General features: G+C 42.1%; 1 protein-coding gene across 1 annotated transcript; it reads right to left on the bottom strand.

Annotated features, from left to right (window-relative positions):
* Window positions 1-371: 371 nt before the first annotated feature.
* On the bottom strand, window positions 372-14502 carry LOC125716633 (protein FAM102B-like). Its single transcript, XM_048989176.1, has 11 exons — window positions 14237-14502; window positions 8344-8464; window positions 8214-8243; window positions 7954-8070; window positions 7468-7514; window positions 5208-5299; window positions 4803-4898; window positions 3656-3848; window positions 3339-3475; window positions 2629-2692; window positions 372-2376 (listed from the first exon to the last, which is right to left on the bottom strand). The coding sequence occupies exons 1-11, from the start codon at window positions 14380-14382 to the stop codon at window positions 2334-2336; spliced, it is 1086 nt and encodes a 361-aa protein (XP_048845133.1). The 5' UTR covers window positions 14383-14502; the 3' UTR covers window positions 372-2333.
* Window positions 14503-16111: the final 1609 nt, after the last annotated feature.

Below are 16111 nucleotides of genomic sequence, written 5' to 3'. Positions count from 1 at the left end.
GGAAGCTCAACCAATAGGGCGCAGAGACAGTTCTTAAAGGGATAGGCCACCATGAGCTGCCTCTTAGATCGCGTCGAAATCTGCCCGGTCCCTTGCCAGGATGCGCAGAAGCAGCATGTCCAAATACAGTCCAACCAACCAGCAAGCAAGCAGCGATGTCCGCACTGTACAGCGTTGCAAACCTTATTGTTTTAGGTATCAAGACAGGTGAAATCCCTACTGATTTCACTCCAATTGAAATAGCTGCAGTTCATGCCTAGTCGACTCCTCGAAAGCCATATGTCTGTAATGTGCTGCTTGCCTCATCTGTACGTCGGTTTGGACAAAAGCATGGTAAAGCATGTTAAATGTTAAAGGAAAAAAGCCACACATTTTCTTAAAGATTTTAATTGACTAAACGTTGTACATATGCAAGTGTGTGATATGTGCATTACAATGAAAATTCATATGAAGATTTTTTTTTTACGATTTTGAAACTGATACAAGCCTTAACATAATACCAAAGGCAAACGATTAACACTGTAAGATTACCACCCTAACCATTATAATAAATGGAGTACAGACAGTTATTACAAAAATAAAAATCTGTTAAAGGTAAAAGTAATTTCAGAAATAGAATAAAAAGTGGGCCAGTTGAGTAAACACTTTGTATACAAACAGTTGGCCTCCTGTCCAGGATGCCTTGTGCCCTGCACTGCCTGGGATAAGCTCCAGGCTCACATCCCTCTAGGGGAAAGGAAGTTACAGAAGATGGAGAAATGTATACAGAAGTAATGATTTTATAAATAAACATACAGTCTGGAGTGGTGAAATTTTAATGTGCACGAATAAAGTAACAATAACCAGGCAGCTTTACCAAACGCAATATCAGGTCTAAATTGAGAACTACTTTTCATTTTACGCATATTTCATGTGAGAGGTGCTGGATTGGCTGAGAGGATGGTTTAAATCTCACAAGATTTAAGCTTATATAAACATTTCCATTCTAAAAGACTTCAGAATTAGGGTTAACCTAGTGTAAAGTAATGGCACTTAATGGGTGAGCTCATTCTTTGTACTGGACATCCTGCAAGCCAAAGGGATAGAGGCTTCTGCTTTGTAATGCATCTCGTCATCATTTGTGGCCTGATGGGGAAGCATTACATTCACTCCATTAAGCATTTTGTAGGCAGTAGAAGACAAGCCTGCAACTCAATACACGAATTAGCACAGTGGCATACAGCATTCACAAGGGCACCGACTACCTTGAGCACAAAATGTTTTTAAAAATGTCGTGACACTTTTTAAACACCATATACGTATTCGACGGACAGAACAATATTATATATTGAACCAATGTCCAACAGTGAGACTACATCCCATAATCACACATTTTACTGTTAAGATGACAGGATGGCTTGTTTTTTTTTTTTTTTTAGAAAAATGCAAGTACAACATATCGTCAGCTTGATAGTCAACTAGGCTTGAGTGGTTTGCAAGTCTGGTTCTACTTCCTATAAAATCCAACATCACAATGTTGCCACGTCACACAATGCAACGTTTCCTTTCTGCTTTTACTGTAATTTTGACTTCAAACTCTGCTTATACCCATCAATTAAGGGACTCAACATTCTGGACCTCAAGTTTCAGATATGACAGATCTATAGCAAATCAGGTTGGAAGAATGGTTTGTTTGTTACTGCCCAGTAAAGTCACGGTTTTAATACATTAACATTTCAGGCTTTCAGCCTAACAAGACTTACAGTTTTTACAGTATTTCAGCTTGTTATTTGGACCCCTTAAGATAATAGTCGTGACACTCTAAATTAAGTAGATTTTGTTCCTTCTCAGAACGATAGAGCTTCGGTTTGGCGCTGACCAAACCAGGATCAAAAAACCTATGAATGTCAAGATGATTCCACCACTACGTTTAACTTTCCTGTTCAGTATTTTATATAAAAAGCAAAAAAGCAAGTCAGGGATTAGTAGAACACAGTATTCAGCCCCGTTTCCAGGAAATGTTATACAAAGCTGTGGTCCTCATAAATAGCATTTCAGACCTCGTTGGAATCTTTGAAACTGGTGTGCAGCCTCACACTGCAGTTTAAGGTGTGTCCCATAACGGCAGCTGGCTGATGACTCCTGTTCATCCTTCCCAAATGCTCTCAGGTTTTAGGTCCGACTGGGATGTTTTGGCAGCAGGGGGAGTCATGTCCATCAGTTTTCAGGCCATCACATTTGCCGACATTCTAAGTAGGTTGAGGTAGGGCGCCGGCAAAGAGAATCAAGGCACGACCATCGCCTTTACCCAGACCGTCCCCAACACGGAAGTTGGAGGTAGCTTTTCTGGTGGGCTACCGCTTTATCACAACCTGCTCGTACGCTCCGGCACCAACCCTGATGCAGAAAAATCAACATCATTCAATATGCACAAGATGTATAATATGGGCAAAACACAGCTAAACAGGACAGTGAAGTAATCTGAGGAACTTTATGATATGTGCAATAAAAGTATTTTTTATACTGATTGTGAAAGATTTGAAAAAAAGTTTCGATTTCAGTTTCCACACATTCTACAAAATTCTGGGCAGTATCGTGCACGGCAAACTTCTGGGTAAAGTCGTCTACTGGTACATCTCACATACACACCTGGTATGATGGCTCCCAAAAGCAGTGCTTCCTCCTGGGCCAACAAACAAGCGGAGACCTTCCTCTGAGGACGACAAACACACAGTCCAAAAAAAATTAAGCAAGGTCTGGGAAAAATACAAAATCCTGTAGATTCCTTCATAGCAGGAAGAACTGGTTGCTAGGCAATTTGAAAACATGCAAGCATTGACAAAGGTGCTTTCTGCAGTGTGGGAGGTATGAACTTCTGAAGGTTCTGCGTTTTTATGAATGTTTCAAGGTTTAAGGAATGACGGGTGCTGCTGTTAACGTTCACCTTTTCATTATATCCAGTGTTGATTGATATATTCTCCACCCGGCATGTCAACAGAATTGGGCTCAGAGTCAAGTGTGGGTGAAAAAACTTGAGAATGTCGTGGGTGTACGATGCCTACAGAGCTCTGTTGTCAATGCTTAACTTTGTCACCCCCTTATGCTCACATCCTACATAACTGGTCCATGACTGACAGACGCAGACATTTCAGGTCCAGAAAGTCCAGACCGAGATTTTGTTTCAACCAATCAGTACTCTGACTCTTTATACTCAACTGGTTGGTTGAAACAAAATCCTACTTTGGATTTTTACTTTCTGGACCAGAAGTGATCACTTCTGATTACTGAGCCTGTCACTCTGGCTGTGTCCCAGTGCCCCCCCCCCTCCTTTACCACCAGCCCTGTCCAAGCACACATACCTTCGGCACTGGAGTCCAGCAAGTCATGGCTGAAATCCTGGCTCTGCAGTATTTTTTCCACAATGTCATCTGCGTCCACCCTGGTGGCATCAACCCGCTTTAGTTGGGACTCCATGGAATCCTGTTTCATTGGATGCCTAAGAAGATGCAATCGAAGGCTGTAAGGTTCTCTGTGCCACATCACACCGCAAATGTGTTGTATAGATGTGCTACCACTTTTCGGCAAGATATTCAGGATCCGTTCGGCAGTCGCTAACCACGGCTAAGTGCCCTCAGCTTTATTCGCGTCAGCGTGAGGAATCGTCATCAGCATTCACCTGTTAAGGCGCTCGCTGGACGAGGTGCTCTTGATGGGCGTGCCGACACTGAGCTGGGGGCCTGCCCGGGGCTCCCGTTCGTCACTGGGCTCAGGTATGCTGCCGATTCCAGTGGAGGCACTGCCCACTGAAGTGTTCCTCCGGTGCGTGAGCTCCGACATGCTGGAGGAGCGCGAGTGATCCGTGCTGTACCCTGATAGATGGAAGCAGAGAGGGGGCTCACGCAGACTGCATAGGGAAACGTGCCACTCTTTGGCCCAAACGTATTTTGCCATACATTTACCTTCGTTTAATTTTGTTTTTTTTAACTCTATTTTGGTCTCGTGCTCTGTGACCTTCACAATGGCCCAATTCCCCAATCGGCATCACTGATGTGCTGCTGTATTTTAGATCTTCTACACATTTTGTTACTCATCGACTTTACCCCCCTCACTGGGCGAAGACAGCCATGGCCACCCACATGGTCTATAAAAAGCTTGCCTAAGAAAACCTGCAAGCCCCCAGTGCTTGGCAGTGATGCACTCAGTGAACAACTTGCATGATTAAGGGGTTCGCATGGGAATTTCACAGCATCATCCCCTTGTACGTCTGTCACTCGCCCCCAAGGTGACTGCAGTTAGTCGGGAGATGATCCTGACTGAATCTAATCAAACGTCCCAGGCATCCACTTCCCACGTTCACCTCGGCGGTCCCTGCCAAGGAAGCTCCCACCGTCTGATGATTTCTCGCCACGAGACGTACAAATGTGTAACATGGACAGAGGGGGCGAGGAGATGACCGTAATAAAAACCACGTAAGTGGTGGGGAAGCCTGTAGGCCAAGAGCCCTCACCAAACAGGTGACTCGATGCTGGAAATAACGTGCATGTGAGCCCCTCAGTCTCATTTTCAGGAAACTGAAAACCGACCCCAAGCGGCCATGCTGCACATCGGCTCCTTTCAGATGATGGGAACCGAATCAATAAAAGCACATCATGACAATGCATGAGGAAGACGAGGAGCAGTTGTAATAATGGCAGGAGTTCAGAAGAATCAAAGGTAATCCTCTTTGTAGCGCCGCCTGGATTCAGTCCCACACACGTTTTCTAGAGTGAGATCGTTTGTCAGGGCGGTTTAGGTCTCCTTCCAAGGGCTATCGAGACACGTACCCGACACTTTAGATTGCTGGCTGGCGTAGCTGGAGGTCCTGGAATGTCCACACATGCCAAGCTCGTCAGGAACGGAGGCACTCTTCAGTGGGGTGTCTGTTGGGTTGGAAGACGTCCGATCGTTAAGCCTCTGCTCAGGCACAAGCCAACATTCAGACTGCTGTCAGGGCACTGATATCATAACAGACAGGCGATAAGGACAAAAAACCAGAACGGGCCAATTGATTACTCTAGGATAGCTCAAATACCAGAATCTTAATGGTATAATGGACTCACTCCCCTTAAAAGACGACCCACCAAAGGGTAGATTACAGACATCTATGTCACACAAGTGAAGTAAAATGACAGTTTCACATCTCCTCCTGTCCTTTTTCACCTCATTGAGATCAATCGTTGTCAACGTACCTACGAATTGCTTGAGTGTCTCTCCTCCCTTCCTGTCCTTGAGCAGGCATTCCCCCTCTTGGATTCCCACATACATGGCTGTGGAGGGGGGGCTACAAAAAAGAGAGAGGGAGATGATCAGCACCCAATGCTGCAGGAAAAAAAAAAAAAAATACAGGAAACAATGAAGGACAAATGTTTGGGTTCCCCAGCATAAGCAGAGTGAGAGCCGCTGAACATACTGAGGAGTCACTATGAACTCTGCTCATTCATTGTCTGCGTTAAAGGAATTTTGCAGTTTTGAAACAAATAAGCATGTGTGAGTGCAGCTGCATTTAGTGAGACTGACGTTAGCCCACGAGCGAGACACTTAATAAAGCGCCACAGACTGTTTTTAGCATCCGGTCTGCAGAATTGGCCGGGGAAAGTTTAGCGGATAAGTTTTGTCGTTTTATAATCTGAGCTCAGTGTGGCCCGGCTGTCAAACTTCTACTTTGAGCTGAGATGGTGGGCAGGATTAAAACCAGATGGTATTTTGAGTCATCCCGGGCTTTCCGCTTTTGTATTTATGGGGTGCATCGTAGAAGCTGGCCGTGTCACAGCTTCCTGCTTGTTTTGAAAAGTGAGTTGGAGTTACCCAGCAACGGCGGTGCTGTTACGCAAGCTTCAAGACATGCTGCATTCCTCCCTGTCCCAGGGGCTAGAGTCAGTGCGGGAGTGCCAGGGATTTCCTACTCCTCCATTAGAGCTGTGTGAGTCATCGCTGGGGCCCTGATGGTTGGGTATGCAATGCGCGGTCGGCCCGTTGCCAAAAAGAGGACAGTGAGGGAAAGCCCACTCATACCTCTATAGGGTGAGTGTTCAGACTCCGTGGGCTGCTCGTTCACAGCAAGCGTGTGACACGGAGGGAAAACGAATGGTCATAACGCTGAAAAAGGTCACGTCGCGATGACACACCGTACTGGCTTTTGTGCCTTACTAGCAATGCCACGTCGACACATCCTTTCAGGAAAATGACAGAAAATCCGTGACAAAATACCATGGCAACCCACTCTTATGGCATGACTCAAGGTAAAAGCGGGCATACAGACTACCCTCTGTCAAATTTTAAATCAATGAGCTGCGATTTAAGCAGCGGGAACTGATTTCTGACACCATGCACACCCACATTTAAACCTGCCAAACATTTCACTGCCTCCGTGTCGGACAGAAACTGTGTTCATCCTGCGGACGGCCTCCACACTAAACAGGAAGTCAGACAGGCGGCATAATGCAAGCAAAAAATCCATTTCAACATTGCTCACCCCCTCCACCTCCATTTGCAACTTTAAAGATGCATGACATGTAAGAGTGCTGTATTCAACTGTATTATTTAACAGCCTTGTAGATCTTCTATATTTCATGGCTCCTCAGGGTTTTCAACTAATCAGGGATGCATCTTAAAATATGGCATCATTCCAAGAAACTTTTCCGTTGCATACAGAATGCAACAATGACAGTAGATGGTAATAAATTTATGATTTAACTGGGCTTACGTGCCAAGCTTTCTCTGTGCAAGCTTTACTATTCAGACTGAGCTACCTTTCAACCGCAGAAAATGCTTTCCCGAATGATAAAATGGCATCTTTGCACCTAGATTTTCGTACACAACCAGCATCCCATTGCCTCTTAGTGTAAACTATTAGCATGAAAAACCGCCGTTTTCTAACACAAGCAAAGCAAAGACAGCATTTTGGGGAGCTGCCCACTCGTTCAGCAAGCTGGGAGCTATTCGGTAATTCAATTCCAGCTAAAGCAATACAATGGTCAATAGTCAGGGATAAAAAAGCAACCATTTTCAGCTACATCTGATCCTTGCTCGTCAGTTCCAATAAACAGCAAAGGCAAGGTTAAAGGTACATAAATAGCTTTAGCATGGTACTGAGCAGGGTGCTTTGGACTACAGCTTCATCGCGACGTCTAATGTTAGCCGATCGAACACATCTTTCAGCATTAGTTTCCAACCAAAACACTTAGTAGTTCTGTTGTGGTAATCTGAAAGAGGATACATCTACCCTGCAAACTTCCTCTGAACACGAGTTGCTTGACGTGCGGTTGATCGTTGAGCTGAAACGCTCGTCGCAATCTGTCGGCATAGTTCAACCAAGCGCAGACAGTCTGCTTGTTTTGTGTGGGTGGGGCCAAATATTTCTGAGCCTGATAATGCATTTTTCTTCAAGGACAAATCAGACTGTGCATCAGTTTAAGACCAAAAAAAAAAACAACAAAACATTCTCCTCACGTTTTAAAGCACGGGTCACCGGACATCAGTTGCGTACTGATGATCACCTAAACAAGAGAACAGAGAGTCAGTCATGTGATCATCTTTAGCAAATCATTCTGCCGTGCAACTACACACACATTAAGTTTGTTCAGTTTCTATTGAAAGAAAATAACTTCCTTTGTTAAATGATCTGGCTAATGTGGTCACCATCTTTATGTACCCAATGCAAATCCAGAATGCCACATAGGCCCACTTGAGTAGCCAAGAGGTGGTGGATTGCTCAGTGGGTTAGGCCTCTGTGCCTGCGATTAGAAAAGCGTCCAGTTCGAACCCCAGCCTTGGCAGAACAGTCACATGTCTGTGGGTCCTTGAGCAAGGCCCTTATCTAGCTGACCTTGTGCTGCGACCCCCAAGGCGAAGAGCATTCCAATGTACCTGTACTTGTGCAAATGGTAAATAAGGGATCATATCATTTCATCAACCAAGTTACACCTGTTTACCGACCTTCAGTATAGAATTATCCTGCCGCATGTGCTTGGTATCATAGCCTTCCAGCAAACACCTGCGAGTGGTGTTTCCGGAGCCAGCAAACTCAGCCAGATTAAGGTCAGCAAACCCAAGCTGCAAGACATAAGATAAGCTGTCACCTGATGTTTCCAGCTCTTACCGTTTTGCGGCATGGTTATGCTTTAACAGTTAAATTTATCACAAGTCAAGTGTTTGTTGTGGATAATAAAGCAAACTAGGCAAGCAAAACGAATTACCTTTGCATACGTCTTTCCACCCTTCAGTTCCTACAGAGAAACAGATGAGACAAACGTTAAACCTGCAAGAACAGGACGACACATTCCATTAGCAGTGCCGAAAGGAGCAGGTCTTGGCGGGAAATTGTACCTTGCGTATGGACACTCTGAACACGCATGGGTCCAGCACGCCTGTGCTGGCGCCGGCACTCATCTTACACAGGAAGGAGAACTTCTTCCTCCACCGTACACAGTTGGCCTGAACCATCTCCCTGGGGAAGGTTGGCAATAAGAAATACTTTTAAGTAAACACCACGTGTGCTTTTAAAATCAATAGCCATAATCACCGTTTCCCATTTTAAAAGCTTGTTAATTGCATGTTTGATATCTGAGATTCGGAATGGACAATTGCTGCATCAATCAAATCCAGTCAAACAAGGTTATCACTCAGCCATAGCCCCATGAGCTCTGCAATATTTCCGATCATTATACATTCAAATGGGATAATAAACTGTCCCTCCATTGCATTTAAACTAAACACTAAACCACTGGCAATAAGTCAAACTGGCCTTAAACATTACTATACACACCTGCACCTCACATTATGAAAAAGGACAAAAATGTCAGCTGGTTGCCTGACAACGAGCCTCGGTATCAGTGAAGCCATAAGGACTGCAGTAAGAAACAGGAACATTGGAGGTTGACAATGGCACATTCAAATCCAGGCACCATCAACAAAGAGGCGACACGTAAGCCTGTACACCTCATAAATCACTGGGCGTGGGGCTAAACAAATACGACCGCATAAAAAAAAGTAACTGGACAACTTCTACATTCCAGTGCATTCCAGACACTGACACAGAGATTTTCACCATTCATGCGAGTCTCAAGGTAGCTTATCAGCAGAAACGCTGCAGCTCATCATCTATAGGATGTTTCTGCAATGAAAGGTCAGCTTTCCTTAGACACTGGGCATGGAGTGCAATCACTGCACAGCTGCTCTGGCCAGACAAGGGAAAATTATACCAAAGGAAACCAGAGTCTGGCAAACAAATGTTCATTTAATAGTACCAATCTGACGCAATTTCTCTCATGCAACACAGACACGAAATGAAAAAAGCCAGGTCTCTAGTACTTAACCCTGTAAGAGATACTAGCAGTGTAATCCTAAAATGTTGAAACACTGGAATGTAACAGAACAATATCCATTCAATCAGGTCACCAGTTATCATTACCAACTGCAGAAACTGCCAAAAACTGACTATCAGGACAAACATGTAAACCATATAGTACATGCATGATAAAATGGTACATCTAAAAATAAAAAATACAACTCTGTTTTGTTGCCTTGGGTCAGAATATTGAACAAGTTGATTCTAGTTAAGAATCTTTATGAAATTAACTCCATCCATCCATTTTCCAAACCGCTTATCCTACTGGGTCGCGGGGGTCCGGAGCCTATCCCGGAAGCAATGAGCACGAGGCAGGGAACAACCCAGGATGGGGGGCCAGCCCATCGCAGGGCACACTCACACACAATTCACTCACGCATGCACACCTTATTTAGTGACTCCAATTAGCCTCAGCATGTTTTTGGACTGTGGGGGGAAACCGGAGTACCCGGAGGAGGAAACCCCACGACGACATGGGGAGAACATGCAAACTCCACACATGTAACCCAGACGCAGACTTCAACCTGGGTCCCAGAGGTGTGAGGCAACAGTGCTAACCACTGCACCACCATGCCACCCCTGAAGTTAACTCACTAAAATAATTTTAAGTAGTTTTTTTCCCTGAATGACAAACTACTCAGTATTTTTCAAGTATGATAAATTATAAGTTTTAGGCCAAGAAGATTCTCATAAAACAAGGAATAAATTTAACGCTCAAGAAACAACTCGTTTCACATTAAGATTTTGAGTCAGAGAACTTGTATACGTCATCATCAGAACATGCAAACAAAAAAAATCCTTGACTCAGGAACGTTAAAGATTGAGGAGACACAAACACTCTATTTCATAAAGCTAAAAAAGGGGCGAGAAATCGTTTGAAATGGGGTGTGTGAGTGACTCATTGGGAGTGTGACTGCTTAAAGACGGATGGTGTGTGAGGTCGAACACGTCATGCTCGCTCCAATCCCACAGGTCTTCATGCACCCACTGCTACTACAAGTGGCGTCTGTGTCTAAAGGCGTGAACTTCAGAAATGCAGCATCATTAGCCAAGACCAGTGACACTGACTCAGCAGTCACTCGCGGCTGGCTGGACGGCTGAACAAGCCACGTTCTCCTGACTGTTCCCGATGCATGACACGAAGGACAACGCAACGAGGCAGTTATTATGAGCACACGATTGATTATATACATCCGATACATCACTCTATGCATTCCTCTGTCCTGTCAAAGCCAAGCGATAGTTAAGGGATTTGAGGACACCCTGTCAATATCCTTGCTATAACCTCCAACCCAGGCAGAGCTTCGGAGTACAAAACAAACTGCATGAGCTCATATAACTGGAACCACAAAACAGGCAAACTCTGGAAATCTATCCAAACAAGTTAAGTCATTTGTCCCAAGGCTAAACCTTTCTGGCACGCAAAGAATAATCCAACTTAGCTAAGGCTAATTTTTCACATGATAAGACTAAAAACATCTAATATTCAAGCGTACAGAGTGACTAATCATGGGAGAACTTATACAAAAACATATGCAGAAAAGCAAATACTATTTTCTTAAACCCAGATGCTTATCACCACTGAAACATTACTAATAAAAAAAATACAAATTTTGCATTATTTGCTAGACACCTTTTTTTTTTTTTTTTTAAATGAAACAAAAAAATGTGTATGACAGAAACATCTGGAATAATAAAGGTGAATCATTGTTTGTGTTTTTATGAACAGAGTTGCTATGGCATATTCCCCCCATCCCCAAAATATCCCCCCCCAACCATTTTTAAACATGAACTTAAAGTAGTCATATTATCATCTTTACCAGGCTTGACTCATCCATCACAGAGATCAACTTTCACTCTTCAAAACTCTACACTTCAACACTTCGCTTTTTAAGATAATACACAATGGAACAGCTTTTAGACTATGAAAGACTTTCCTTTGGGGGCATATAGCAAATTACTCACTCATCTCTTAATGAGTCTAAATCTCTAGTTCCTGGCATTATAAAGATTGTACATATAAATAAATGTTAAACCAAATGTTTCAGGACAAAAAAAAACATTCTATTCTACAGAACAGCCTTAATTTCACTTTTCCTCCAACCCATTAATTCCAAGAATATTAGTATAAAAAATAACAAAGGCAATAGTTAGCCTTCTAGCTCAAGAAATTTCTCCTGTTTACTAATGAATTATAAAGATTCAAAAATAGTCCATCTGTAATTGTATTGGAAAAAAATAATCATTAAATAATTTAATATACAGTTTCTTTTTCTTTAGATTTAATAGTTTATATTTATGGCTTATATTTAATTGGCTGATAATCATGGCATTGCTGTAAAAATCTAATCGTATTCCTGACAATGGCTGCCATCCCTAATAATATGCTTTCATCTGCATCATCTGCGGTACTTGACTTGTCATTCTCCTTGGACAGAATCCAGAGAGAACCTTTACAAACCATTTCAAGCTGGGAGAGGGAATTTGGTTTCCAGCATCCCTATATTTAGATCAGTCATGACAGTCTCTACGCATCCGCTGCCACATTCTGTGAGAAACAAACTGACGTATAAAGCGAGCCTAGTCTCGGTCCTGTTCTCTTTTATAGCACAGTTTCACTGTGATGACAAAGGTCAATCATGGGAAAGTGGCTTTCAAAACTACTTCCCAATCACAATTCAACCTGATTCAGTTTCCTCTTCCACGCATTTCTTTGGTCTACTGAAGGTGGAACATTCAACTACCCACCCAAAGAGAACAAGTCGAGTTTGCAGCAGACAGCCTGACAGAAGTCAGTACTGTTAATTCCCCAAATCTAAATGGCAACAGGCTGATTACACCACAACAAAGGAAAAATATCGAAGGCCAGTGTGTTAGAATTAACAAGACTGACAGTGAACAATTACTGGATTTACTGTTTCATGTTAACAACTGTATGCAATTCAATAAAACAAAAGCGTAAAGGTAGAAAGAGGTTAAGATAATCCTTTTTGGTGGACCACCTAAAACACGATTTTACACACCCGCACATGGAACGTCTTATTCAGATTCTCAGATACCTTTATAATGACAGGTACAAAGTCCTTATTCCTCAATGCAGGTTGTGCTTCACGAGTTACAAGACTGAAGCATTTACTATTAATCCATCAAATATTTACAAGCTGTGTGAGATAGTTCAATATACAAGTCAACAACATCTAAGTCAGTGAAAGGTCAGCATCAAAGACTAATACTCAGTTGGCAGCATTTTCTTTTCTGAAGCAATCAAAGCCTACAGACATTTCACAAAACTAAAACTCTTAATTATAATAATAGACTGTCAAGTCAAATGTGAAGCTTCACCTGGTATTACAAAAAGAAAGGTTTAACCGATACTGTACATACCAAGCAATCTCTAATAAGACTGAATAACTAAATGGTGTGTTCTGTTATTAGTGCCTTATGTCAAATCCACAGTTAAAAGAAATGCACTAAAAATCAAATATGCAGACAATCAAAATTCCAGTGCAACAGTATATATTCGTTCAACCCTTACAGGGCAAATGCCTGCTCCTTAACCTTCGCAATCCAGTCCTTCAGCGTGTTTCAAACAGGGATGTGTTTCTCAGGGAATAATTTAGCATAGAAAAGCAGTAATTTAGACAAACCATTGTCCATTTGAAACCTACAAGTGTTGAGTAATCCCCCAAAAGAGAACATATGATGTCCATTAAACATTCAGTAGTGTTTTATAAGGATAGAGAATGTTATGCTTTACAGACAACACCTGCCACAGCTGCAAAATAATTTCATTTAATTTAAGGAAGTGGTAACGCTTGGCTGAGCATCTCTATCTACAACACCCTCAAATATTTTTTCTCAGTACCTGATGCAAGTTTAAGGAATACTGCAGCTTTCACACAACCTTTAAGTTTAATACTGACAAAGGCACAGATAACTATGCATTAAGGAGCATTTAAGCAATTATTTACATGAAAGGTTTTAAAGCTGCCAGGTTGGAGCAAACGGTATGTTTCATCTAGCCCTGCCTGTCATCCGACGTGACTTTTGACCGCATTTAAACAGGTTCTGATATAGGAAACTGAAAGATGTTTAGTCTGTTGAAAGGGAAGGCGGAAAAAAACCACCAAAGCCACGATCTCAGGCAAATTGTGCAGTGTATTTGGTCCAAAGGCGCCGATGCGGCACTTATGCTTGTTTTACTTTTATCAAATACTGCTGTCTACTTCCTCATAAGCATGCAGTATAATACCAAAACAGGACGCAGCCATTTCTGAAAATACCTTGAAAAACAAATTGCATTACATGCTGCAAAGTTTCTCCTACGTATAGGCATATAAAGAGCACACAGCATGCAGTAGCTAGGACATAAGCCTACAAAAATATATCGGCCATTGATTGTTGAGCGCTTCAAAGGTCAGAAATATTTTCAGCTTCAAACTGTCAGCGCGACCGTCATTGTTTGACTTTGCTGTCAAGTACCACGAGCTACGGTGAATTACCATGGCAACGGCCATTTATCAAAAGCTTGGTTTTTAGGATTCCCCCCCCCCCACCAAATTACCAACTAATCTATGAAAAGGCAATACCAATATGACCAAGTCGTTAAGTAACCACATCAACTGTTTAGATTCCTAGTAAACTCGTTTAGCCATTGTACACTAAAAGTCAAGAACAGTTCTGGGTAAAGTTAAACATTACATTAAAACAACCAGACTACAGATTCCTTGTATTACTATAGCGAAGGAGAATTATTAGTCTGTGCGTGGTAAAGACATGCCGCAATTAGATTTCAGGAAATCGTTAAATTTCAGTCCAAACAACATCACAGACACGTCGACGTTACACCGACTAGAATCTCTAGCTGCTTACCGAGATGATTCGTCTGAAAATCCACCGTCTATAAGCCTGACTTTACAAAAAAGGACACCGTTCACAATGGGAACGGCCGACAGTTCGTCCAACTCCAAATCTACTTTAAACTTAAACTTCTTTTTCTTCATCATGATGAAAGCCATCTACGTTTACAGACACTCCGATAATACTCTCCTGATCTGAGAGTAGTAGGACAGGCAACGAGGTTCAAAAGCTTAACTACACCCCCACCATCAACTATTCCTACGTTGATTCGACGCAAAGACCAGAAAGCACTCTGTTCAAGGCGATACTTTATTCAACGCACTCTAGTCTGATTGGTCAGAAAGCAGCGTGGACGAACTGTGATCCAATCAAAGATCAATATGCTAATCATCTGTTTCAAACCGCCTACACGCGGACGTTGGAACATTACCTAACCATGTATGTCGTTAACTACAGCCGTGGAGTTACGTAGATCATTTGAAGTAGGACAGGCGACGCAAAATTGCACATTCATATAGTTTATGGAAAATTAGCTGTATCCCAGCTAGTGCTAATGTAAAATGGTTGTCATAAATGTAAAATACTTCAAGATCAATAATAATAAAATAATAATAAATAATGGCAATAAACGTTCAAATCAACTGGGTTTAGTATGACCGTCATGTATCTTAGAGTAATAATATTGCTTGATTTACGAACGTATCCATGACCATGAGTTTCTATTCATACCTCGTTTTGTGAACAAAAACAAAAGTTGTATGGGTTTATTCAGTCTCTTTTCACTTTTGCAACTTAAGCAATCTGTCAGTTCGGTAACACCAACTATCCATTTATGCGTTTCTTATTCAATTACATCATTCAATTACAATGTATGCGGTTTCTTATTCAATTAAATCATTCAATTACATCTCATGAATCCCCTAAATGACATTATATTACGTTTTTTTACGTTTAATTACATTTAAAAATTAAATTTGTATAATAATTTAATTGGTATAGGCACATAAGGCTCCGGACCCCCAGCGACTCTAAAAAGGTTACGCGGTTACAGAAAATGGATGGATGGATGGATGGATGGATGGATGGTAAGCAACGCGAAGTTGCTTTCTAGTCCGGTTCGATGGGTAAAGATATTTGTGACAGGCCAAAAATTTCTGTCTTTCACGTTTCACGTCAATATGACTACATTGGCTTTGACTGCATTGAAATTAAAGCAGCGCAATGCGTATTAAGAACAATATAACGGATGAACATAGTGGTGGCGCTTAATGCGAAGCAGAACATCCACCCATCCATTTTCTGAAACCGCTTGTCTCATTCAGGGTCGCGGTAGAGCAGGAGCCTACGGGCGCAATGCAGGGAACAGCCCAGGATGGGGCAGCAACCCATCGCAGGACACATTCACGCCTACGGGCGTGAGACCATGCTAACCACTGCAGCACCGTGCCACCCCTAAAGCGGAACAAACCGAGTTTTACAATAAACATTTGGCTCCCTCTAGTGATTAAGTGTAATACTACATTATACTATACCCAGGCAGCTCATTTCATGACCATAAGTAAGCGCCTGAAGTGAAGCTCATGGTAAAATGAGTATTATTCCGATTATCATTTTTACTACTGAAGACATGGCGAATGGTTTTGTTTATAAAAAGAAGTTACTGTTTTTGTCTTTAAAATCAATTAATTTTATTTTGGGATAGATATTCATAGTAATATAGTCATATTTGCGGCAGCGTACCAGATATGATTCATGTGTATGTGGTTTTGGAAGTCGGATGGATGGATCAATGTATGTCGGTGGATCTCCTATTTTTGTGCAAGAAAATAATCTAATTTAGAGACTCTTCACTTGTCTTAGGCGTAAATGATCATATGATATTGATAT

The sequence above is a fragment of the Brienomyrus brachyistius genome, chromosome 21 (assembly GCF_023856365.1).
Source record: "Brienomyrus brachyistius isolate T26 chromosome 21, BBRACH_0.4, whole genome shotgun sequence".
Classification (NCBI taxonomy): domain Eukaryota; kingdom Metazoa; phylum Chordata; class Actinopteri; order Osteoglossiformes; family Mormyridae; genus Brienomyrus; species Brienomyrus brachyistius.
Note: the sequence above shows the minus strand (reverse complement) of the source record. Positions and strands in the feature narration are given on the sequence as shown.